The 27,644-nt window shown below is 39.8% G+C and overlaps 2 protein-coding genes and 1 pseudogene across 2 annotated transcripts; all 3 read left to right on the plus strand.

The window, feature by feature from the left end:
* Positions 1 to 834: 834 nt before the first annotated feature.
* Positions 835 to 2,971, plus strand: LOC126721624 (tRNA dimethylallyltransferase 2-like; annotated as a pseudogene).
* Positions 2,972 to 11,832: 8,861 nt separating this feature from the next.
* Positions 11,833 to 12,219, plus strand: LOC126721689 (uncharacterized). Its single transcript, XM_050424773.1, has one exon. It carries the CDS (start codon positions 11,833 to 11,835, stop codon positions 12,217 to 12,219), a length of 387 nt encoding a protein of 128 aa, XP_050280730.1.
* Positions 12,220 to 12,324: 105 nt separating this feature from the next.
* Positions 12,325 to 15,498, plus strand: LOC126721764 (uncharacterized). Its single transcript, XM_050424847.1, has 4 exons — positions 12,325 to 12,863; positions 12,951 to 14,348; positions 14,396 to 14,625; positions 14,807 to 15,498. The coding sequence occupies exons 1-4, from the start codon at positions 12,325 to 12,327 to the stop codon at positions 15,496 to 15,498; spliced, it is 2,859 nt and encodes a 952-aa protein (XP_050280804.1).
* Positions 15,499 to 27,644: the final 12,146 nt, after the last annotated feature.

Genomic DNA, 27,644 nt, shown 5'->3' on the forward strand with positions numbered 1-27,644 from the left:
CAAATAGCGAAATAGTAAAGAATACAGTGATATGATGACCTAGAAAAATTAATGAAACTGTTTAGTTTCAGAGTAAAAAACCTGGGAAGGATTTAACCTAAACAATCCACAATGTAACAATTTACTACTAGAATGGAAGTTTTACAAAAGACTAAATCCTAAATCTTATGCTACCTCATGTAGTACTTACACACGTGACCACACTCAGCTCCAAATCCACAGACTCTTTTATTATGAATTTGTTGCACACAAACACTCAATTTGTGACTCTGAGAACTCTCGTCAAAGGTTTCGCAACACAAACTCTCCAGTTTGTGACTTTGAAATCCCCACTCAAAGATTTAGATCATCAACTATGATGTCTAGTGATGGCAGCAACTTCTACAGTATCGGATCTTGAGTTTCATCAAAGAATATTACCTGTAGAAGATTTTGAGAGAGCTTTGGGTACAAAAACCCTAGACCTACAATTGGAGGCACAAGATTCACTCTTCTCTCTCTAAAAACCACTTTAAAAAGTGCCTTAGGAGTGTTTTTATTTATTTTTATTTAAATATTAGGAAAATTAGATCTGAAACCCTAATCACTTAATGGGCTTAATGAGCTGTTAGGCCTCAATTAAATTCTGTAGGTCTGTGTTTCGATGGGTTGAACCTGACATGTTTCCAATTCCTGAACCTGCAGCTTCTTTGTTCTTGTATTCTAACTTATAACACCTTGAGCATTGTGTAATATACCCTATAGAATCTAAGATCTATATCTAGATAAGGTTGTGTTCATGGTTTGCCAATTGTTCTAAATTTTTAGAACCTAATACATTCAATCTATGTTAAAATGTTACATGTAGCAGGGCAGAATTGGGGTCAAGTCAATAATTTTAGATACAATTGCTATTTTATATGCGTGGATGCTTCTCTGCCTGTACTGGACTGATATGTTGAACAACAAGTTGATTGCAGGATGGAAGCTAGATTACTTAATGAAGCCTTTGACATTTACAATCCAAATGCAGATTACACTAGGGGGTGTTTGGTTTGCCATGATCGATGTTACATTATACCGTAATATCACGTTATTGTAATCTTACATTAATGTAATCTCAATACAAGAATACAATATTACATTGTTTAGGAAAGTGACGAGATTAAGGTGGTATAATATATTTTTTAATTTTATATTATAGTAATGTTAGAAAAAATAAAATAAACCAAAAATCTTAATATCACATTAAGGGCATATTACACCGAATCAAACGCACCCTAAAGATTTGTGACAAGCCATCAGTGTTTGGGATTTTGAAAATTTTCTGAGATATTATTTTTAGAAGGCAGATGTGATGAAGAAAGTGATTCCTCTGAAGGGTCTTTGTCCCTGAGATCTATAAACAAGGGTGATAAGATGTTGAAAGAGAATATTCAGGTAATCTTGGATACCATTGGTGACAACTAACCTAAAATTCTGCTAAAAGATGCCATTAACAGAATGAAATTGAACACCCGAAGACTTGTTCATCCTCAAGTAAGTATATTTTGTAACAGTTTCATAAATTCATAGACTAAAAAAAAAAAAAGAGAGAAATAAAAAGTTGATTTGCACTTACTAAGTTTTATATCATGTGACACTTTCATTCCAAAATTGGTCATAACATATTCTGGTATTATATAGATCATGAGGTATTGACATTTATAGCAATCAAGTCCTGTATTATTGATTATACTCTTTGATTGTTCCTAAATACTACAACAACAACTAAGTTTTACTTTCTGTTACATTCTTAACTAACATATCATTTTTTTGCTATTTTTATTAATGCTATTTTTTGTCTTCTTCTACTTTTTTTTTGTCCTTTCAATTTAAATTAACTCACTCTTTCTTATTTAAAGGTGTTGATCATGGTGTTTTGCCCAGTTCTAATCGTTCTTCAAATTTTTAAAGTCCTCTCTTAGAATTTTAGCTGTTGTAAATTGGCTTTCTCATCCGTAATATTTGAGTACAAGTTTTGGACAAGAAATTTGAGTTTCAAGTTTTTCTATCCACAAAACTACTCATCAATTCTATAACCATAGATCCCTGTGGAAACTTTGTTAAGACCATTTATTTATTTATGTTTTAGTAGTTACCAAACAAAAAAGGAAGAAGAAGAAGAAGAACTGATGGGCTGCATAAGTGCCTGTCCTGAATTTATTTGGATGTAATTAATATCAGTTATATGACGGTGAAGCCATTTGTAATACAATTTGTTTTTGTTCAGAAAAGGGGGATAAATCGGCTGCAAACATTGTCTGGGTGGAACATACATTGTGTTGATGCAACATAATTCATGTCATGTATTTCTTTCATACTCCATTTCGGTTTTATTCTGTCCCATATACTGAATCAATTTTAATAGTTATTAAAAAAAAAAAAATACTGAATTAAGCTCAATGTGCTCAACTTTTCATATTCTAGGCAAATCAGATGACTCATGGGTTTCGCAAGCAGTCGAACCTGCAACAAAAGTGATTAGATCTTTCCTTAATGAGAATGCTAGCTCAATTCCTGATTTAGAGGCTCCAAATAACATGGGACCGAAACTAATCCAGAGGGACTTGTGGACTCAATATATCAGGTCAGGATTTTGTGAGACAAATATTATGATTTTAGATGGAATATAACGGTGGAGAAGAATTCTTGTGGTTGATCCCAATTAGTCTATTAAATAGACATAGCCGACCCCAAAAGTTTTGGGACAGGCTTTGGTGGTGGTGGTGATGGTATTGTCAGCATTATGTGAGACACTGTCTAGGCTATTGTTCCTGTTTCCTCTTCTTTAGCCTTTTTTCTTTTGTATACTATGTTTCTTGTGGCTTTAGCATTGGCATGCTAATGACTTTCCATTTGCAGGCATGTGGGGATAGGGTACTTAGAGGAGTACATGAGTGGGAACAACACAAACAAGGCCGTGGGCAACGAAAACGTATTTCCCGGCTGAGGAAGTCTCAAGGATTTTACTTACTGGAGCAGCAACAGCAACAACAACAACATCAACATCAACATCCTGACTGTAGCTAGATACATTCAATATTTATCTTAGTTGTTGGAAAAGAATATATAAAAGCGTATCTTACCAAAGGTTGAACCATGACTTGTTGAATCATGTGGAATATTGGTTAGGTATGATATGGAAGTATAGGATTTGCATATAACGATGGTTTGTTATGAAAAAAGTATGGGATTTGAAAAAAGGGATCAAAGTATTAAACCATAAGATACCGTGAATCGTACTGTTTTTTTCTTTTAATCTTTTTAGATTTTTATTAATGCTTTTTTTCAATATTTTAATTTTATTAAAGGGTTGCTCACTAACCTCTTTTAAATCCCATAAAAGGGAGTTTAGTGTAGTGGACACTATCCTATCTTTATTTAAACGGGTTTTAAATGATTTGATTAGAAGTCAAGGAAACCTATATTTATTTAAAGGGTTTATAAATGATGTGATTAGAAGTCAAGGAAATGAAAAGAGGAAGTAAGACCTACAATAATATTGGTAGAAGCATTAAAAAGACATGTTAATTAAAAAAAAAAAAAATGAAAAGGAGTAAGAATTTAGAAAGTATGGTTTTGGATATTATAGAATGGTATAGGAATATATGTGATTGACTCTAATTATTTTGGTGAGAATCTATGGTCAATTCAAAAATTTTGAGGATTGACTGTAATTAATTTGGTGAGAATTTGGTGAGAATCTAAAGGCAATTCTAAAAAAATTTAGAGGTTAAAAATGTTGCAATTTTTCTTTGAAGGTTTTTATGTATTTTAATTTGAAATATGGAGAGAATACTTTAAAATAAAGTATTCTCAAAGAAAATTATGAACTCTATATTTCAAGTAAGGGTTATATTTTCTAGGATACTTAGAAGAATATAAGTTTTTTTAAGAAATAATTATATGATGAGTTTTTTTGGATAATTTAATTTTTATAATAATTAACAAGTGAGGGATTTCAACCCAACACTTCTCTCATTAATAGATCAAAAACAATATTCACAAATTACAAGACTTACTTAAAACATATAGCAGCTCAGAGACTTTGGATATCTCACCTATTAAGTGTGACCTTGAAATAGTTTCCTCTTAAATCCAGTTGAATTGATTCTCAAAAAAAAAAAAAAAAAAATCCAGTTGAATTAAAATAAATTTTGATGTGACAATTAGGTCCACACCACCATTATTGTTGTTGTTGGGAGAAATGAATTTGAGGATATTATATTTGCTCACTCAAATATGTTTCCCCACCCTTTGATCCAACTCTTGAAGAAACACAAGTTGCACTTCAAGCCATCAAACTAGCAGACTTCCACAAGTATTCCTATATTTTCTTTGAAAGAGATTCCAAAAGAATTATCTATACTTTGCAGAACATTAACTTGTCTCCTCCATGGTTCCTTGCTTCTTATCTCCTAAATGTCAAAGTTGTATTAAGTTCTCTCATCTATTAGAATTCTTTATTATTTTTTTGGTAATTGGGATGGACCGGTTTCTATTTCTTTTCTTTTTTCTTAGATTTTTTTTCCTCAAAAGATTGAGATGGGTGGGGATATTTCTCTCTCTCTCTCTCTCTCTCTCTCTCTCTCTCTCTCTATATATATATATATATATATGGTATTATTGGCAAATAGTATCTTAGTTGGTATCCTAACTCCAACCACATATGATGTTGATGATGATGTAGTATATGACGCTTCTAGTTTTCATTTGTTGGTGTATGTTTGGATAAAGACAAAAATTTTGCTTTTTGTCTCAGATTAAAATAATAATAATAATAAATTTAAATTTTCTTAAAAAAATAAAATAACTCTTAATTTTTATCACACATTTAACATAAATATTACCAAAAATTATAAATTATGATAAACAAATAAACCACCGAAAAATGAGGTACCCAAAGTCCTAAACAGACACCTAGTCACATGTTATCCATGTTTAATCTTAGTCTAAGAAGGACTTAATTATGGTTTTAGATAGTGGAAAACATTATTACTTGAATCGAACCAACCTCATGCTATGCTATATATCACTTCAAGGCTTGGAACTAAAAATCTATCCTGCATGAAAATCCTAACCAGTGGTGGGGTCATAGCCTCGTAGGTGAATTTTTTTCATTTTTTTTTTTTTTGTAAAATTGTGATTCACAACTATGGTTTATGTTAGTTTTATTCTATGACAAAAAGTGTTGTATTTGCTTTAATTTTGTTCATTGTATTTTGTGGGATTTTATTGTATTGAGTTTAGTATTAAGTTGGTGAAGAATCGAGCATGAAATGAAGAATTAGTGCAATTTTGCAACTAACTCACATGAAGCTCGCAAGTAAAGGTTCCCGCAAAAATGGCACAAGAGAAGCACATGATGGAAACTGAAGAGTCATGTTAGGCTGTCAGTTTTGCAAGTATCTCACGAGAAGGGCCAACCCATAGGTACCTGCTAAACTCTCTGCCTAGAGGATTTTAAGTATGACTTTCTTACCCTTTACTTATACTATATATACCCTTATTACCCACAAAAGTAAGAGAGGCTATTCAGAGAAAAATCCTAGATAAGTTTTCTACAACATAACGCACCCATCTTTTAGAGAGAGAGAGCTACTCATCTTTAGTGAGAAATCATTGTAGCCTCTTCTCCTTCCCTCTCTCATTGTCATAACTTGAGAGAAGATTTGTACCCAAATATAACCCACACATTTTCAGAATGTAGAGAGTGTTTTTGGAGCTTGAGAAGTTTTGGGGATTTGCCAAAAGAAATTGATAAGGCTTGGCGGATGTAATCGGGCGTATTGCGGGATCCGGAAAGTTAGAGAAGACATGACTCCGAGAAGTCCGTTGATAGCAAGAGCTTGGAGGGCTCAAGTATATTGGTTAGAATAGGCTTAGAGGGTCTTTTGTTATTCGTCTACTCCAACTTTATTCTCTAGTGGATCGATTTCGACTTGGAGAGTCGCAGAAAGGTTTTTCGTTAAGTTCTTCGGTTTCCTCTTCAATAACACGTCTTGGTGTTATTTTGTGTTTGCATCTCTCTTCTCTTACTCTTGTGCTTTACTTTTATTGTTTATTGTTCATGTGTATGCACTAGAGTAGATCTGGTGATTGCGCTTCATTTACTTTTGTTCCGAACTTGGATAAATTAGAGTAAAAGTAATTTAGCCATAATTTTTAATTGGGGGTCTAAACAAACTCTTGGGTTTTAGCACAAATCCGAGCTCTCAGTTTTATTTTGTCATTGTGATTGTGGATCCAATGTCATTTTCATTTAGATATTCTTGTTTTGCTTTGGATCTGATATCATGTTCTAGTTCTAGTTTATCTTTTGGTTTTTATTGCATCTGATCTGATATATAAATGCTCTGTTTCATTTTGTGTGTTGTATTTGAGTTTTATTGATTGAGGGTTTTGTTCATTTTCCAGCCAATTTCTCTTTTTTTGAGTGTGTTTGGATTAAGAGAAAATAATAGAGAATTTTGAGGTTTTATTTTTTAAAAAATTCATTTCTTTTGACTTAAAAATCATCTGTTCATTTTTTTTTTCTATTTATTAAATGCTGAGTTGGCACTTTTTTATGTTAATTAAAATTGTTTAACATTATTTTATAAACCACCTAGGCTTCAAGTATGTCAACCATGCACATTATTAGTTATGTAGGCATTTTCTATTAATGAATTGACGGCAGAGACCAAATTAACTATAAAACGAAAAAATCAAAGACTAAATCGATTAGAAGATGAAAATAACATGTAACTGATTGTAACTTAAAAATGTAAGAACCAAAATAACTTTTGGCTATTGTATTGTTTCACATTTTTCTCCCGAATAATCGATAAATATGAACTTTTGCATGGTTAATCACTTTTTGCTCACACAAAAGAATATATATATATATATATATATATATATAATTTATAGCCACGTACATCCCCGTGATAAATACAATGGAATTGTTTGTGACTCTGACCCATGACTTGATATAACAAACCTCCACCCAACTCAATAAGAAAATATTTAACCAAAAGTGAAAGCTCGAATTTGTGTGAAAACACAAGAGCTTGTCTAGAACCCTGATTAAAAATTACGGCTAGATTGCTTTTACTCTAACTTATCAAAGTGTGGAACAAGAATAAATAAAGCACAATAAACCGATAACTATACTATAGTGCATAAATAAGAATAACAAACAATAAAAGTGAAGCACAACAGTAAGGGAAGAGAAATGCAACCACAAGATAACACCAAGACGTGTTATCGAAGAGGAAACCGAAGAACTCGGCGAAAAACCTCTCCACCGCCCTCCAAGTGGTAAATCGATCCACTAGAGAATAAAGTTGGAGTACATGAATAACAAAAGACCCTCCAAGCCTAGTCTACCCAATATACTTGAGCCCTCCAAACTCTTGCTACCAACGGACTTCTCGGAGTCATGTCTTCTCTAACTTTCCGAATCCCACAATACGCCCGATTGCATCCACCAAGCCTCACCGGCTTCTTTTGGCAAATCCCCAAAACTTCCCAAGCTCCAAAACACTCTTTACACTCTGAAAAGGTATGGGTTGTGTTTGAGTATAAATCTCCTCTCAAGGTATGACAATGGGAGAGGGAAAGAGAAGAGGCTAGAATGATTTCTCACTAAGGATGAGTAGCTCTCTCTTTAAAAGATGGGTGTGTGTGTTGTAAAAAACCTATCTAGGATTTTTCTCTCTGAATGGCCTCTTTATTATTTCTGTGGGTAATGAGGGTATATATAGTGTGGGTGAAGGGTAAGAAAGTCACACTTAAAAGTCCTCCAGGTAAAATGTTTCACAAGTACCTCGCAGGAAGGCCTTTCCTGCGAGACACTCGCAAAATTGACAGTTTGGCATGACTCTTCAGCTTCCAGTTATGTGCTTCTCACGTGGCTCTTTTGTGGGTTAGCTTCTCGCGAGCTTCTCACGAAATTCACTTGATCTTCAATTAAGCTTGAGTCTTTATCAACTTAATACTAAACCCAATAAAATAAAATCTCACAAAATACAAGGGACAAAATTAAAGCAAATACAACACATTTTATCATGGAATAAAGCCAATATAAAACATAGTTGTAAATTACAACTTCACAAAAACTGCACTTTTTCATGTGATGATTAGAGAATATTTATCCGAATGGTACCAACAAGGCAACAATCAACTATATCACCAACGTAATTGGTGGCCCTAGTATGATACTAGTAGTAATGTAGTATCATACCGGTAGTATTTGAGGCCTAGGGCATTAAGTCAAAATGACTTTATTAAAAGGAATGTTTTGGATTTGAATCACTTCTCTCTTATTAACGACATGTTTATACTTCATTAAAATGATATTTTAGCTCAGAATTGATTATAAACTGCTATGATTACGTCCAAGTAAAAAAGTTACATTATTGGTCACCTCTTTAACAATATTTTTCTATAAAATATAAATATATATATATATATATATTGAATTTTTTTATTATTATTTGTATTGCCTTTTGAAACTTGATCTAGTGCTAGTTAATATAGTGAAACTTAATATTAGTAAATTTTAGTAGTGGACTAAAATGAAATAGTATTGTCTTACACTTTATTTTTTAAAGAAAACCCTAAATGTTTTGAAGTGCCACTCCATTCACATTTTGTCCAAGAGTAGTTCTCGTGCCACAACTTGTGGCACAATTTGTGCCACAACTCGCTTATGTGGTAAGTTGTGGTTGGTGGAGGGGCGTCCCTACATGGACCCACCATCACCCCTCCACCAACCACAACTCACCACATGGATGAGTTGTGACACAAATTTTGACATCAGACTTATTCTTTGTCCAAACTGTTCCATTCTAAAATTCTCAATTATATGTAGCTTATTATTGTGCCCTAGACCCTAGCTAATAGGTCACTCTATCGTGGCTTAGGCTAAACCCACACACTCAGACCATAAAAACATGTGGGTTTTGATTGGTACGACTCACACTAAATGTTGTCCCACGTCGAAATTTACGACAAGCGATCAGCACGTAAATATGTAGAATGACCTTGTCTTCTTGATGATTTGTCTAAAATTAAGTCTTCTATTTCCAACCTAGTGCATTGGTTTCTCATTTTTGAGGTCCACAATATGGGGGGAAAAAAAAACCTAGATATATGGGGATACACAAACCATATACTGTTGGCGTTGTGTAAAAATAAAAAAGTCTGGCAAGAATGAATAGGAACATATTAATTAATAAAGTCTTTTGTACTCAAACAATAAATTAATTGTCTTGACCTAATAATAAGAACAATTACCATGAAATAAACATTATAAGTTGAAATTATATTGTATGAATAGGAATGTCCGATATATGGATAAACTTGACAGTATGGTTTGTCTGAAAGTGAGTCTTCTATTTCCAACATAGTGCATTGGTTTCTCATTTTCGTGGTCCACAATATGAAAAAAAAAAAAAAAAAAAAAAAAAAAAAAAAAAAAAAAAAAAAAAAAAAACTGTACGGCACCGAGATCCCAAAGCCCATACCGGCCTTGAGCCCAGGCCCATACCGGCCTTGGGCGCAGGCCCAGCGGAAAGGTCCAGTTACCCTACGCCCTTCTTGAAACTGCCTTAATGTAAAAACAAGTTTTGGGTTTTGAATTCCAAGAGGTGATTGGTTAAACTTTCCCGGGCAAGCATATGAGCCGTGTCCAGGAAAATCATGATATGCACGGGAAACTGAGTTGCCGAACATAATCGATCAAGCTGGAACCAAGTTCCAAGGCCATAAATGCTGCACCGCCTTCTCACCTAAACATCCACTTTAACCAGATAATATTGGACCTTCAGTAGTACTAACGGTGGTTGTAATCATAATCTCCCCACTAATCTTGGCTATAAATAAAAGAAATTTGGGAGAAGAAGGGGTTCAGAAAAATAGAGAGAAAAGTGGTAGAGAAAGAGAGGGGTTGAGTGTTGTTTTGCTTTGAGTCTCTCTGCCAAGAACGACCCTGAGTAGGAAACTACTTAGCCCACTACAAATAGATTGTGAGCCCAAGGGAGTTCATGCCCAACAAGCCCAAGCTTGGTGCTTACAATTGGCACCCACCGTGGGGCACTCATACGAAGCTGTGGTTCAACTGAGACTCAAACAAAGGAAATGTCTGAGGAACGTTCAGGGGGGCGTGCGCCGAGCAGTTCCATAGGATAGGGGGAACCCCAGAGGCGAGGAAAGGTCTGGATTGGGAGAAGGGTCGACTCAGACCCACCGAACAGTTTCGGGCGTCTCAGCGCACAGGCAATATGATGACAGAGACCGAGAATTGGAGCGGCTGCGCAGATTAGTAATGGATCTAGAGCTGGAAGTAAGGGGTCGGTGCCAAGAGAGGAATCACAACCCCCGACAAAGGAGAAACTGGAGCAAGGGGGGCTCCAGCCGATCGGGTACGCAACGATTCCAAAAAAGGTCACACTCTCCAGAGTCACCCCGGCACACCTGGGAAACATGTCATCAGAGAGATCGTTCACGGTCGCATGGATTCGATGACCAAGGGTCAGAGTCACCGGAAGAACGACAGCACCACAACGCTGCAATGGACGCCATGAGCCAAGCTTTACGAATGGCTGCCCGGTCACCATTCTCCGATGAGATTGAACAGGCACCTATGCCGAGCAGATTTACGTGACCGCCATTCAATTCCTATGAGGGTAAAACAGACCCGGTGGAGCATGTCAGTCATTACATCCATATGATGTCTTTGCATGCCCACATCAATGCCGAGACTGGAAGGGAAAACCTTACACATCAATGCATCATTGTGGGCATGCAAAGACATCATATGGATGTAATGGTGACCTGTTCAATGGGTTGCGGAAGGGCTCCATACGTAGCTTCGCCGAACTAATTCAAGAGTTCGGTAGTAGATTCGTGACATGCAGCCGAGTGCAACAGTCGGTTGACGCGCTACTTTCCATGAAGATGAGGGTCAGAGAAACCCTACGGAGTTATGCCGGCCGATACTGGGAACTCTACAACGAGATTGGTGGAGGAAACGAGAAAATTGCGGCAAGCACCTTCAGGATGGGGCTCCCCGAGGACTTTGAATTATGGGAGTCGTTGACGAGAAGACCTCCCGATGACATGAGGCAACTAATGAGATGCATAGAGGAGTACAAGCGTCTGGAAGATGATCGGATGCAGAGCAGAGGGAAGGCTCCTTTACTCGGGAGATCCCGGCAAAGCATAGCGCCGACAAGACAGAAAAAAGATTTCAGAATGCAGGAACCAGAGATGCAAATTGAAGGGGTTAATGTGGCGTTCAAAGAGCCCGTGCATAAAATCTTAGATCGGATCAAGAATGAGTCATTCTTCAGGTGGCCAAACAAAATGGGGGGTGACCCATCTTGGAGAAATCAAAACCTATACTGCACCTACCATAGAGACAAAGGACACACAACCGAGCAGTGTCGGGTTCTAAAATATCACCTCGGGTAGCTAGTAAAGGCAGGATACCTGAAAGAATTTGTAGTGGACTCTACAGTCCGAGAGGCTGGCCAAGGCGGCTAGCAGAAAAGGAACCCCCTCCCGCCTCCGCTGGGGGTGATCAAAGTCATCCACGCCGCACCAAGAGAAACGGTAGCAGCAAAGAGGGTATTGACGGTGGCGTGCGCGGGAGAAGATTCGGCCAGGAAGAAGAGGAGGGATGAACGACCGATCATCTCGTTCGGAGAAGACGATTTGGAAGGGACGGTCCAGCCTCACGACGATGCTTTGGTGGTGACGGCCCGGATAGGCGGGTTCTTGGTGAAGAGGGTGATGATCGACCAAGGAAGCGGGGCTGACGTCATGTATCCGAACCTTTTCGAAGGGCTCGGATTAAAAAATCAGGATTTGACGAAATATGACACGTCGCTGGTTTCATTTGACGGGAGAGTCGTAATTCCTGAGGGACAAATCTCTCTCCCGGTGGACATGGAGGGCAAGGGAGTTATTGTTACCTTCATAGTAGTCCAATCATTCTCATCGTATACCGCGATCCTGGGGAGGCCATGGATTCACGCAATGAAGGCTGTTCCATCCACCCTCCACGTGAAAGTGAAATTTCCCACTGAGTATGGAGTTGCCGAGGTAAGGGGAAATCAACAAGTGGCGAGACAGTGTCTTGTTACTGCGATCAGATGGAAAAGTGAAATGCTCAGGCAAGCTGAACAGACCGAGGAAGAAATCTCATAGCAATTACAGAAGCCCCAAGGGCAAACGAGGGCAAACGTTGCCGAAGAGGTGTTGAAGGTTAGAATTCTTCCAGATACTGATAGGCATTTCCAAATAGGCACAAGCATGAATGACCAGGAAAAGGTGGAGATGTTGTTGTTCCTTTTGCAGAATGTGGACATTTTTGCTTGGAACCCGTATGAAGTGCCCGGCGTAGATCCTGAGTTCATTGTCCACAGACTCAACGTGGACCCAAATTTCCCCCCGAAAAAGCAGAAGCCGAGAAGAGCTTCAAAGGAACATGTAGACGCAGTAAACCTGGAGGTCGAACGGCTGAAGGAGGCCGGGGCCATAAGGGAAATATTCTTCCCGAGATGGCTGGCCAATACCGTGGTAGTGAAGAAGAAGAACGGCAAATGGAGAGTTTGCGTGGATTTCACAGATTTGAACAGGGCGTGTCCCAAAGACCCGTTCCCAATGCCCAAGATTGACCAACTAGTGGACGCCACGTATGGACACCCGAGGATGAGCTTCTTGGATGCTTTCCAGGGTTACCACCAGATTGCATTGGCGGTCGAGAATCGAGAAAAAATAGCATTCATAACCCCAAATGCAAACTATCACTATGAAGTCATGCCTTTTGGATTGAAGAATGCCGGAGCCACGTACCAACGGATGATGACGAGAATGTTCCGAGAAAAAATCGGATGCACGGTTGAAGTTTATATAGACAACATGGTGGTTAAAAGCAGAAAAGAGTCGCAGCATACCGAAGACCTCCGGGGAGTATTCGAAATATTGTGGCGGCATAAATTGCGCTTGAATGCCGAGAAGTGCACTTTCGGTTTGGGTGCCGGAAAGTTCTTGGGTTATCTGATTTCTACTCGGGGAATAGAGGCTAATCCCGACCAAATCGAGGCCGTGAACCGTCACAAACCACCAAGCAATCCCAAGGAGGTGCAAGTATTCACTGGAATGTTAGCCGCCCTGAACCGATTCATCTCCAAGTTCGCCGATCATTGTCGGCCGTTCTATCAACTCTTGAAGAAATGGAAAGGGTTTCATTGGGACCAGGGATGTGATGAGGCTTTCCGAGAGATGAAGGAATACTTGGCAAAGGTACCAAGGTTAACGGCCCTGGAGCCCAGGGAGGATTTATTTATGTACCTCTCGGTCACCGACCATGCCGTAAGTGCTATGCTACTGAGGGACCAAAGAGTACAGATGCCAGTCTATTACGTGAGCAAAACCTTGATTGATGCCGAGACCAGGTACTTACCCCTGGAGAAGTTGGTCTTGTCCTTGGTGCACGCCACTAGGAAGTTACCACACTACTTCCAGGCTCACACAATGTTCATCCTCACCGAATATCCACTACAATCACTGTTAAAGAGATCAGATTTCACGGGCCGAATTGCCAAGTGGGGGACCCGGTTAGGATCGTTTGACATAAGGTACCGACCTAGGAGCTCGGTAAAGGGACAGGTTCTTAAAGATTTCATCGTAGAATTCACTCCCAAGGATGACGGCAAGATGATCTGTAATACAGAGATCCGCCCGTGGAAGGTATTTGTGGACGGTGCTTCAAATGCTATGGGGGCCAGGGCTGGAATTGTCATAATCACCCCCGAGGGTATACGATTGGAACAATCCTTCAGATTGGGATTTAAAGCCTCAAATAACGAAGCCGAGTATAAGGCCCTATTGGCCGGGTTGAGGGCCGAATTACACCTTGGCGCAAAAGATGTTGAGATTTACTCAGACTCTCGACTAGTTGTTAATCAAATCACAGGAGACTTCGAGGCTCGGGATTCTCGAATGAAAGCTTATCTAAGTGCGGCCAAGCAGGTTATCGGTCAATTTGGAACGGTAAAGGTGGCCCGGGTAGGTCGGTCGCAAAACAAACACGCCGACTCACTTGCCACGTTAGCCTCATCAGCTACCGAGGATACACCACGGATAGTCACAATGGAGGTTGTGAGAGAGCCAAGCATCAGTATAGAGAATGTTCACGACCAAGTCAGAGTGGAAGTTGCCAAGATAACAATGGCCCATCCATGCTGGATGAACCCGATCATAGATTTCCTTACCGAGGATAAAGTTCCGGATGATGAAAGCGAGGCCAAAAAGATTCGTCGGATAGCACCCCGGTACTGGTTGTCTTCATATCACAAACTGTATTGAAGATCCTTTGCAGGCCCGTACCTTTTATGCTTGCATCCCGAGAAGGTAAACGAGCTTCTGACCGAGCTACACGGGGGAGTGTGCGGCGGCCATGTTGGGGGACGATCTCTAGCAAACAGAGCGATGACCCAGGGGTTTTGGTGGCCGCAGATGCAGAAGGATGCAGCCGAATATGTTCGGAAGTGCGAACAGTGTTAAAAGCACGACCCTTTGATCCATCAGCCAGCAGGACGTCTAAACCCTGTCAGCAGCCCATGGCTGTTCGCACAGTGGGGGCTTGACATCCTCAGACCATTCCCCCGAGCAACAGGAAATCGCCGTTTCGTACTGGTGGCTGTAGATTACTTCACAAAATGGGCGGAAGTCGAAGCCTTGGCAAACATCTAGGACACTGACGTGAAAAAGTTTGTATGGAAAAACATAGTCACAAGGTTTGGGGTACCAAATTCGCTAGTGACAGACAATGGGCTGCAGTTCGATAGCAAAGCCTTTTGGACCTTCTGCGGCGAACTCGGCATCAGCAACAAGTATTCAACCCCGGCTTACCCACAAAGCAACGGCCAAGCCGAGGCAGTAAATAAGACCATTTTAAACGGGCTGAAGAGGAGGTTGGACGGGGCGAAAGGAAGCTGGGCAGAAGAACTACCCAATGTATTGTGGGCGTACCGTACAACCCCCAGAAGGTCCACGGGTGAGACCCCGTTCTCTTTGACATACGAAGCGGAGGCTGTGATACCAACCGAGGTGAGCTTATGTAGTGCACGGATCGTGGGGTTTGACCCCGCCCAGAACAACGACCTAATGATGGAGCGTTTGGATTGGCTAGAAGAATGCAGGGAGGCCGCAACCATCCGGCTAGCCGAGTATCAGCAGAAACTGGCCCAAAGATACAACCGAGATGTAAAGGAGAGGGAATTCAGTGCCGGAGAATTGGCACTAAGGAAGGTCGTGGGAAACATGCGAGACATAGCTGCAGGGAAGCTTGCTCAAACCTGGGAAGGACTGTACAGAGTTACCGCCATCGACGGTGTAGGGGCCTACTACTTGGAAAGCCTTTACGAGAGGCCACTTCCCCGGCCATGGAATGCCCACAACTTAAAGAAATTCTACGCATGACCATCCATGTAAGCCATGGCTTGTATTTTGTTAAAACAAAGATTGTGATTGAACTGCTTTAATATGCTGTTGTTAATTCCACAATTGCACACCAAGAGAATTACAATCAAAGGCTCTAAGGACAGAAACCTGGCTCTCGGCTCGATCAAAATCGCCGAGCAAGTGGAAACCTTATAATCAAAGGCTCTAAGGACAGAAACCTGGCCCTCAGCTCGATCAAAATCGCCGAGCAGGTGGAAACCTTATAATCAAAGGCTTTAAGGACAGAAACCTGACCCTCGGCTCGATCAAAATCGCCGAGCAGGTGGAAACCTTATAACTAAAAGCTCTAAGGACAGAAACCTGGCCCTCGGCTCGATCAAAATCTCCAAGCAGGTGGAAACCTTATAACTAAAAGCTCTAAGGGCAGAAACCTGGCCCTCGACTCAATCAAAATCGCCGAGCAGGTGGAAACCTTATAACTAAAAGCTCTAAGGGCAGAAACCTGGCCCTCGGCTCAATCAAAATCGCCGAGCAAGTGGAAACCTTATAGCTAAATGCTCTAAGGACAAAAACCTGGTTCTCGATTAAGCTAAAATCACCGAACATGTTTAAACCTTATAACTAAATGCTCTAAGGACAAAAACCTGGTTCTCGGTTAAGCTAGAATCACCGAACAGGTTTAAACCTTATAACTAAATGCTCTAAGGACAAAAACCTAGTTCTCGGTTAAGCTAAAATCACCAAGCAGGTTGAAACCCTAACCCTTTACAAATGCTAAGTCCATTAGCGCTCTCGGATTCCCCAAAGCACCGCGCAACAGGTTGTGGGGGTATCATTCCATCAAACGGCCAAAACGCTGGCATGATCCAAGCAAAGCATACAAATAGATATAAATTCATTCAACAGATTGAAACGAAAATCAGAAAAGGAAAATGGTTTACCAATTAAACAAACAAAGGCAATTGTTCGGTCACCACATCCCGATGACGTAGGTAAATAAACCAACAAATTAAAAATACGATAATAATAAAAGTATAAAAAAAAACTGCAAGAAAATCAGCTGGGGGGTTGGGTCGGCGGGGTCACTTCCTGCTGGTCGATCAGGGGGAGATGCGAGTCTTCGCCGAGAAGGTCCTGCACAGTCGGGATGCTGGTGGCTTCCATGTCCTCTAGCTCGGCATGAGTGTCAATTTGTTCAACCAGCTCCCTCATGCTTGCCGTTTCCTCCTAATCAACAGCAGCCGGGGGATCCTACACGGCAGTCACAAGACTTGGAAAGGGGATTTGGCTGGGGTCTCTCAGGTGGGAATCATCAGGAACTCCCAGAGCTTGGAGGGCAGCAAACCACCTGGCCTCAAAGCCCAGATTTCGAGCCTGGGCCACCACCAGCTCTGCAGACTTCTCAGCATCAGCAAAGCCTTCATTGTACCACTTCTGCTCGCAGGAGGCCAGGGCTGCCCTAAGGTCGGCCAGTTCCTCGGCGTTGGAGGTATTAAGGCTGATGGCTTCAGCTAGCTTGACTTCCGTTTCGTTCTGCTTGGCCGAGAGCTCCGCACACCTCTTTTCAACCAGGGCCCTGTTCTTCTCCGCGGCAGCGGCCTTCTTCTCGGCGGACTCAGCTGCCTTCAATTTCTCCTTCGCCGTTTTGACCATTGACTCCCGCGCCCCCTTCTCGCGCTCGTTTTCCTCAGCAAGATCCCGTGCCCGGGCAGCCACAATGTGAGCCAGTTGAACAGCCTAGCAAGCACAAAAGTTAGAAAAGAAGCAGAAGTAAATCTGTATGAAGGAGTAGATAGACTAAAGAATTACCGCAATGGCGTGCCACTCTAAACGGCGCCCCACAGACTCCTCGGATCCCTCCTCGAAGGCTTGCACGTCGTCGGGGAGAAGAAGACCTTCGGCCAGCGTCTGGGCAACCCGGCCACCTTCACCCTTCTCCCACATCCGCATGCAGGCGATAGAAGGCAAAGGCTTGCCGTCCAACAGGAACTTGGGTTTCCACGTTGGGGCCACCCGGGAGGAGGACGCAACCCCCGCTCCAACATGGGTTTGCTGCTCGCGGATAACGATTCCCCCTGCAGGCTAGGGAGGGGTCTGCACGGCAGCGTCTCCCGGGCCGGTAGAGGGTTGATTGGTGACTTTTTGCTTCTTTCTGGCCCGCCCTGCCTGAGAAGAGGGTGGAGGTTGAGGCACCTGACCCCGACCCTGAGAAGGTGGGGGCTGATTTGGCTGTCGTGCACCAGGCACGAAGCGGCCAATGGTCATGACCTTCCTTGACACCATCCTACTGCCGGGTTGAATAGCTTCGGCCAACAAGGCAGTCGCTTCAGTTACTGGTTGCTGGGGCTCGGCGAGCGGATTCTCGGGATGAGACTGCTCTTGGGCAGGGCCTTCTTGCTGAATAGCTTCGTGGGCTATCTCCCTAAGGCGCCGAGATACCCGCTCCGCGGACTCGTCTCGTAAAGGAGCTAGCTCGTTCGAGCAAGTGAAGCGCCGTCCAAAGTCCCTCGCCTCCCCGGTCGTAAGCTTCGGCGGCAGGAAGTTCGCATACCGAACGTTTATATATGATAGCAGGGGGCTATCAACTAATAGCGCCTGCTTGAAGGGCTGCCAGGTAGAGTAAACTGGCTCTACTCCGAGGATCAAGTGCGAAGCCCGGAGTTATCCGTCCCAATGCACGTATATCTCGGAACGGAGGATGAAGTTCAAATCCTTGGCGTGGACGGTTCTGATGTCCGGAACAAACACTTTGTCGTCTGCAAAAGAGCAAGTGTCGTATTAGTATCTAACAATAAAAATTTACTTCAATAAGAAGAAAAGGAGAAGTGGAGGAAAGCAATTAGATCAAGGGAATGGTACAAACCCACTTCACGCCGTGAAAGGGGGCAAGGGACGTCCCCGGCAAACCAATTGCCGCGCACCCGAATGAACTCCCCGACGGAGTTCCTGTTCGAATCAGGTAGGCATGATATCAGCCGTACCCGATTATCTCTTGTCTTTAGGTAATAGTTGGTGGCTTTGTTCCCACAGAGGCTATACATGTGGTTAATGTCATGGTGGTTTAACTGTAAATTAAAGGTATGGTTCAACTTACTGACCCAGTTAACTGCCCGGTAAAAGTTGGAGGGAAGCTGGTCGGGACACAGCCCGTAGTACATGAGTGTGTTTATCAAAAGGGGATCCACGGGGAACCTGACCCCGCCTTCTAAAATTGACATCAAAGGGAAGAAGGCTGTACCCCGCCCTCGGTGGAGTTCAATATCACTCTCATGGTAGTAAGCCACATCCGCGTCATTGGGAACATTAAATTTACTCCTAAAGGTGGCCAAAGCAGCCGAGGATTCTAGAAGGTAAGAGTAACCCATCTATAACGCCTAAAACTACAAAAGGGAACTTGAAGAAATAAAGCTGAAGGAACAGGAAGGGGAAGAAAAACTTACTTTGGGTTCTAAGGAGGAAAAGAACACTGGACAAGCGAGTAAGCGCACAGAGATTTGGTCGGCAGAGAGTAAGCGCGAAAAATCAGAGGCGAAGGAAAAATGAAATGATGTTCAGGGGGAGACTATTTATAGAGCCAAAAAGAAAGGGGGGGAGAAGAAACGTTTAATCAAGCAATAAATGGGCACGATTTACGAGCGGCCCAGCGAATGCCAAACGTAACCGATTCGTGTGCCGCTTCGGTTCACGAACCGTCAGGCAATAATGGAAACTGTACCTGGCGCCGCGGAACGACACGTCTTTTGAGATGAACATTAATGAGAAGCCACAGTCACGAGTCCCAGGCTATAAGATTCCCGAGGTCAAAAGGCCCAATCAGCTCCTTGATTCTTCTCGGCGACCGGGTATGAATCAAGGGGGGGCTAATGTACGGCACCGAGATCCCAAAGCCCATACCGGCCTTGAGTCCAGGCCCATACAGGCCTTGGGCCTAGGCCCATACCAGCATTGGGCGCAGGCCCAGCGGAAAGGTCCAGTTACCCTACGCCCTTCTTGAAACTGCCTTAATGTAAAAACAAGTTTTGGGTTTTGAATTCCAAGAGATGATCGGTTAAACTTTCCCGGGCAAGCATATGAGCCGTGTCCAGGAAAATCATGATATGAACGGGAAACTGAGTTGCCGAACATAATCGATCAAGCTAGAACCAAGTTCCAAGGCCATAAATGCTGCACTGCCCTCTCACCTAAACATCCACTTTAACCAGATAATATTGGACCTTCAGTAGCACTAACGGTGGCTATAATCATAATCTCCCCACTAACCTTGGCTATAAATAGAAGAAATTTGGGAGAAGAAGGGGTTCAGAAAAATAGAGAGAAAAGTGGTAAAGAAAGAGAGGGGTTGAGTGTTGTTTTGCTTTGAGTCTCTCTGCCAAGAACGACCCTGAGTAGGAAACTACTTAGCCCACTACAAATAGATTGTGAGCCCAAGGGAGTTCAAGCCCAACAAGCCCAAGCTTGGTGCTTACAAAAACAAAAAAACAAAAAAACAAAAAACAAAAAACAAAAAAACAAAAACAAAAACAAAAAAAAAATAAATAAATAAATGGGGATACACAAACTATAGACTGTAGGCATTGTGTAAAAATAAATAAAATAAAATAAAAAGGCAGGAATGAATAGGAACCTATTAATTAATAAAGTCTCGTCTACTCGGACCAAAAATCAATTATGTCTTAACTTGATAATAAGAGCAATCGTCATGAAATAAATGTTATAAGTTGAAATCATTCTGTATGAATAAGAATGTCCCGACATATGGATAAAGTTGGCTGTATAAGTGAGGATTTCAAATGTGAAATATATTAATTTGATTCTCATTGACTATATTCAAAGTATATGATACTTTTCCTCAACCGGAAATGTTGGCACTTGGTAAGAGAAAAAGGAAACTGAGAACTTGGCAGTGATATACACATATATTTTTTGAGTTTTGACTGAAACCCAAAGAAAACGGCAAAGCAAGTCATGGATAGTGAACGTACGTACGTACAACGCGTCCAAGCCACGGAGTGGGCACCAAGTTCCCACACTTCCCACCTGCCCTAAATTAGTGTTGCCTCTTGGATGTGACAAACAATGATGAAATATGTGCTTGCATAAGTGCATACGTACGTTCGCCTACAACTACATCACTGCATGCAGCTAGGTCACTTAAGCGTACTCACCACAAAATTTCGTCTTCTAGATTGATATTTTGATATACATTGAACATCATATCTCCAAAGCATGAAAAATCTTTTATGCGTTGGACGTCTGAGACCAATATTTCATTGAAATGTGGGTTGTGACCCATATGTTAGTGAGACATTAGTCTTATTCGTTCGATGGAAGAGATACTTTTTTCCCTAAGCATATGCATTTGTTAAACTTTTTACTTTTTAAGTTTTTTTGATCTCATAAAAAATAAAAAATAAAATAAAAATAAAACCCTCTTCATCTTGCTGTTTCTAAGCAATTGAGGAAAGATGTTCCTCTTCTTTTTGGTTAAAAAAGTCGGGGTTTTTATACAAAAACCAAAACTCAAGAATAAGACATCATTTTACAATTATATTATAGATGATAAATGTCATTGACAAAATTTTATCAACTCTAGTATAAGATATTCTATAAATTTATAAAATAAAAAAATAAAAAATCAAGTATAAGATATATTTCATTTTTAATATATTTAGTGACACAAATTTTCCATAAATTTTTTTTTTCACAACTACTCATGTGATTAGTTTTGATTGCTACACAATAAAAATGGTGGGTCCATGTGAGCAATATTGCATCAATCACAACTTATCACATTAACAAGTTATAAAAAATGTTGTGAAATTTTTTTTTCTCCCTAATATAATTCCAATCTGAATTGATGGACTAATCATCCGAATGCCGGTATTACCAAAGTCCAAAGAGTAAGGCAATCCAAAACCCAAAGGTGTGGGCGAAGAATATGGAATGTGAGCTCGACTTTGATTCGAGACATTATTGGATGAGTTCCCATATGTGGTGAAGGATACAAAGGGATGGAGCCACTATTGGACTAGGGGGGCAATGGCCACCCCTAAATTTTTTTTATAAAAAAATTATTATTATTATAAATATATATATGTGTGAAATAATTTAGCAATATAAAATTACATTTTGCTCCCCTTAAACAATATCATTGATTCTTTTAAGAGTAATATTATACTAACAAATTTTTTTACAACATTTTTACAAATTGTTTTGATAAGAAATTTTTATTGGTTTGCATATGGGCCTACCACTTATACCATTTTTTTTACTTACCAATAACTACTTATCACATCAACAATTTATTAAAAAGTTTGTAACTCTAGCATTTTCCTCATTTTAGTGATCAAAAAAAAATTTATAGGTCTAAAATCTAAAACAACATATACAAGCAAAAAAAAAAAAAAAATTAGCCCAACAACAAAAATTACCAATTGTAAAACTAAAAAAAAATTAAGAACCAATTTTGTCCAAAATAAACAATTTTTCCTTTAAAAATTATAAACAAAAATAATTTTGTTCTTACACAAAAAACTAACAGTAAAACCGCCTCCCTAATTCGAAGTTCTGGTTCTGTCCCTGTGGATACACATTGTTTGAGTACAACTGCAACCAACTATCACCCAAACCCTCATTGATAATGTCGACATGCTCAAGCTCATCGATAATGTCGAGCACAACAACCTCCCTATATGCAACAATGACGAAGACACCCAGCACTACTACGTTTTGCAATTCAACTTCAGCTAGTTTGTCCCCAAGCTACGATTTTCATTATTGTAAGATTACAAGCTTGACAATATGGCCTGACCTAGTTATGTTATCACATGCCATCCTTACAAGCTCATTTACCATTGCCTCCTTGGGAAGACTCTAATTAAGGTTTTAATATAACATATAGAAAAACTACTTAACTAAAAAATTTAAGGCTATGAGTTTAGTCTTAGTTTTGTAATATTTAGTTTCCGACTCTTTTCTTTTTCTTCTATGTGGGACTTTCACTCACATGTGTAACGATAAGTATGTATAAGTTTTTTTTTTTTTTTTTCTTGGTTGAGTTAGCCTCTTCTTCTTTTTTAACAATAATTATTCTCCTTAATTTGAATTTCTTGACATGTGCTAAGGGCCTTGTCCTGAATTGGTACCTAATTTAGATGAATTTCATTTATCACTGAAGCATTTTCTATCAATCAATCAATGTAAAAACATTTTTCCAAACAATGGTTAAAAGTTGAAGGGATTATTTGATCTTTATTTCACTATTATTCTTTTAAATGATATGAGGTCACTACAAAGGTTTAACAACCCAAGTTTTGTCTTTTACTGATTCCTTGTCTACCTTTAAAATCACTACCAAGCAAAATTAAAAATAGTATAGAAAAACAAGCGAAGCAATTAGCACGAGTTATTAATCTTTTTTGAGTGCAGGAATACTGTACCATAAATGTATAAGCGACTGGTGTTTGTGTTTGTTTCCACACAAATCATCACAAAAATATCAAATTTGTAAATGTTTGCAAGTTAAATTCAAGCTTTTTAATGATTTTAATAGGACTCTAATTTAGAGTTCAAGTTCAGACATCAAAATTTTCAAAATTATCATGTACACTGAGAGTTAGACCTTTTCAATTTTTTTTTTTTTTTTTTTTTTTCACTCAAGCCTTTAGATCAAAACTTTATGTAACTTTCATTATACAAGTATAAAAAATAATTTTAAATAAATGTAACAACAATGCTCTAGGCAATACATTTAATCGAATTTCTTACCTAAAATTACTTCTTTCACTCTTTGAACTGTACTCTCAGATATTTTTGATAGATTGTACTGTCTATCAAATGGTGACTTAAATAATGTGGACCATATATATATATATATACACACTAAGTTTTTTCTTTTCATAGGGAGCAGATACTAAGTTATTTGATCACAAATTTGTCACTTATTGGATCGGTCTTAAGGTTGATAATAGAGTATTAGCATTCCCATTAGCAATGTTGATAGGCAACCAATACATTGTTCCTAGCTAGTAATAATGATTAAAGAGTCTTCGCTGATAAAAATGAATGACAAACTCATGGTGGATGACAATTAAGATGTTGTCTTCTTGCAGTAATCAACTGGTGATGAAAATGCGTGTTCAGGAGATATATACATGACTGATCATTTGGATCCCAAGGTCCATAATTTCCTTAAGAAGAAAGAAAGTTCAAACTCTCCTGTAGAATTGGCAAAAAAAAAAAAGGGTAGGTAGGAGTTTGTCTTTCCAATGAGATAGGTCAAACACGTTTACTCTACTGAATGGAGATTAAGAATAATAATCATTTTAATTCTTAGAATAAAAGATTTTCTTTTCTTTTTTAAAAAAGAGGGGATAAAAGATGTAATGGAACAACTGTTTCTATTTATAAGTTTGGTTGTTACATGTGAAAATTTTATACAATATGATATATATATATATATATATATGGAAAGTTTATATTTTTTGAAATATATTAATTTTAAAAGTTGTTATTGTAGTAAGGAAGCTACTACAGTACTTTCAGAAAAGAATAGTTATTCCTTAATTTAAAAAATAACTATTACTAAATAATAACTATTCATATAATAAAGATGCAATCAAATAACTGAATAGTTAATACAAACATGATAATCATTTTATTACAATATTTATTACATTAATTATACCAAACATGGTCTTATATCTAAAATAACAACAACAGAAATTTTGAAATTGGTTATGAATTCTCAACAAATTAATTAAAATTGTCCATATGTATTTTTTTTCCTCATCTAAAAGAAGAAAACCCAAAAAGATAAAAGATAAAAGAACAAATATCTTTTAATGGAGGTGAAATCACTGAGATGGCCAATTTGAAAGTTAATTAACATTATTCAACTCAAAACCCTTTGGTTCCTAAGAAATATTAGTCTAGAATGATGTTTGAAGTATTTAAACTTATAAAGAGGCTTCAATATTACAAAACACAAAAAAAAAATATATATATATATATATTATTATCAAAAAAATTTATTGCATCAAAAAAAAATTATTATGTTAAAAAGTAAAGATGAAGTATATAAATTGCTCGTTAAGAAAATAACGAGTCATTTAAAAAATAATAATAACAATCAAGAATGAATAATTTGTATTCTCTATCAAATAATATTCTTATAAGATTTTTTCAAGGGTTGAGAAAAAGTCAAAAACAAATATTTACAAAATCCATCTTAGATAATAATAATAATAATAATAATAATAATAATAATAATAATAATTGTAGGGACACGATTCTCAAGCGGCCCAACGATTACGTTGGGCTCGCGCGTGAAGGATCCCTCACAATAAAATTTGTAGAGAGTGGGCTTGAAAGGCTAGCGTTTGGTCACAGGGCGTTGGTCCAAACCGGATTTTAAGGAACTCAGATAAGAAAAGGTTTCAGCCTGGATATCCAAGCCTCACAGTTTTATAACTTGTGGGATTGGGCTCCTCGGAAAAGGTCCGAGGAGCACTTAATGCTTTTCTCCGGTTACCCCGCGATGGGTTTTTCATGGTGGTGTACCCATATTATCCGGGCGTTCTCCTCCCTGGAGTTTTTCCCAGGAAGTGAGATGGGAATCCCCTTTTCTGATTAGTTTATCTTCTCTTTTATACTAGCCTACGTTCGCTGTCCCTCGTCCACGTGTAGGGTCAACTTTTCCAGGACTGATATTTGTCCCGTCAATCTAATCCCAGAATTGTTGGGGATGGTTAATAAAGCCTAAAAATCAGGTTCTGTTAGGTGTTATGTCATGTCAATGAAGGGTATTAAGGACTATTTCCCCGAGATATTTTCTGATCTTTTAAGTTTGCTTGTATTCCACTTTCGTCAATGGGATTTTGGGTCTGCCGAGGACTAAGCTGTCCTCGGCTGTATCTTTGGGCCACTTTGGGCTTACTATTTTTGAGCTTGGGTCCTGGCTTCCTTCAGTTTGGGGCCTGTGGACTCCCCATAAGCGAGCGGGCCCAGCCCACAAACTATTGTGCCCCACATTAGCCCCTCAAAACCCTGCTGTCCAACGTCTTGGTTGGAAAGGTGGGTTTTGGTAATATCAAGCTTTTATTGCGGTTCATTCAATTCAGCTCTTGATCAACGTTGGCGACTCTTCACCTCCCCGAGGAATGCGCCGGTCTACAAGACGTTTCCCTCAATTTGCGCACGTCGCCATTATGCCGTTTGGTTATATGAAGCGTGCCTTTAATATCTTCCCATTTACGAGACCTCCCAGATCTAACGGTTACTGATGGCGTGGGAGAACGAAACGGCGCGTTCTTCTTTATAGATTTCCCTGGGGATATGAACGTGGTATATACCCTTTTCTTCGTTCCCTATATAAAGAGAGAAGACAAAAGGCGATTTTCTCATATCTGAATCCCTCAGGCCCTTCTCAGAGTTCACTTCTTCCATCTGGTTATTCCCTATCCAATAATACATCCTCTATAGTAGTCAGCCATGAATAAACCCTTCCTCTCCCAGAGACGCCATGTCCTAACAAAACTTGAGATGGCTCGGTCGGGGCAGGGATGGCGGAGACTCAAGATTTGCCTTCCCATTCTTTTAGCCAAAATCCGAAGCAGGGACTCGTCACATCCCACTTTCGGTGTGACTGAGTCGAAAACCTCCATTATCATCTCCACCCGCTCTCTCATGAGCATACCTAATATGGCTCCAGTGTGCTAAGAGTTAGGACTGAGGCAGGGACTAAATGCCCTTGCTTCTTCCTCTCTTTGTTCACTGGCGCCATCCTTTGATTCCCCTTCTCCCTCTTTTGCTCCTTTCTTTTTCTTTTCATCTCTTCTCTCTTCTTTTCCTCCTTCTTACTCATGTCCTCCATCTTCTTCATTCATCTCCTCCACCTTCTGCTCATGTCCTCCATCTTCTTTTTCCTTTGCGCTCCTTGCTGACAAGAGCTTGCTGAAGTGCTTCCATGTGTTCCAATTCTTCTTCCTTCTCCTTCTCCTTCATCTTTTTCTAAAGAAGGTTCTTCTCCTGATATGAGCAGTATTGAGGCAGAGATTGGAGAGACGTTGAAGGCGAGTTTAAAAGACACCTGACCGTTTACTGATCTGTATTGCGGATGCTATTGTTGCTTTTAGCAATTCATTTTTTGTATAGGCTTGTTTAAGCCCTTCTTTGTACGTTGTAATAATCTCTCATATTAATAAAAGTTATTGTTATTCTACTTCGCATGTTCTGTTTATATGTTTTAATAACTTTGCAAACACTGCTCGGCACAATAGTATAGCATTTGAATCAACGACAACTTAGGCCAAAATATTTGCTAATAAAAAGATTCCACCATAACTTTAACAGAATTACTTAACATAACAATACCGACCAAGGAGGGACGACACTTACCTCAATGTTAGCCAAGATGAGGACTGAGTATTCGATACGGTGTAAGGAATAACTATCCGAGGACATGTCATCCGCTAAACGAGCAGTTTCCTTAGGCTATTGAATTAGGGGGTCATTTTGCCATCTTAACGTACCTGCCTTAACATTTTACAGTACTCGAGCCGAGGACTTTCCCGTCCGAGTACTTGGTTTCCTCATAGGCTTGGGTCCGAGGACTTCGCACAGCCTGGGTTTTGTTTAGGACTTATGCTTTTTCTTTTAGGTACTTGGTTTCCCCATAGGCTTGAGTCCGAGGACCACGCAAGTCCTAGGTTCTGTCCAAAACTTGTAAGATATCTTTTTTGTGCTTGGTTTCCCCATAGGCTTGGGTCCGAGGACCATACAATGCCTTGGTTCTGTCCGAAACTTATAAGATATCTTTTTTGTACTTGGTTTCCCCATAGGCTTGGGTCCGAGGACCATGCAAGTCCTGGGTTCTGTCCAAAACTCTTTGAGTTCAAATTCTCCCTTTCATCAGGCATTTCCCAAGGCGCCGAGCAGGGGTTGTCCTCGGCAACGGCTATTGCTCGGCGTGGGCCACAGTACCTGGGCCCTCACGCAAAGCGGGCCTGGGCCGCGAATTCAATTACCCCCCGAATTAAGAGGTATTTATGCAATCTCTAGCCACGCAGCACTTTCTGATGTCCCAGTGTTCGAGGTGCGTCTCTGCGAGGCTCCTTTAATCTTGTGGTTGCAGTTGACGTTGGAAGTTAGGCCAAAGCCATTTT

This window comes from Quercus robur, chromosome 1 (genome assembly GCF_932294415.1).
Source record: "Quercus robur chromosome 1, dhQueRobu3.1, whole genome shotgun sequence".
In the NCBI taxonomy this organism is placed as follows: Eukaryota; Viridiplantae; Streptophyta; class Magnoliopsida; order Fagales; family Fagaceae; genus Quercus; species Quercus robur.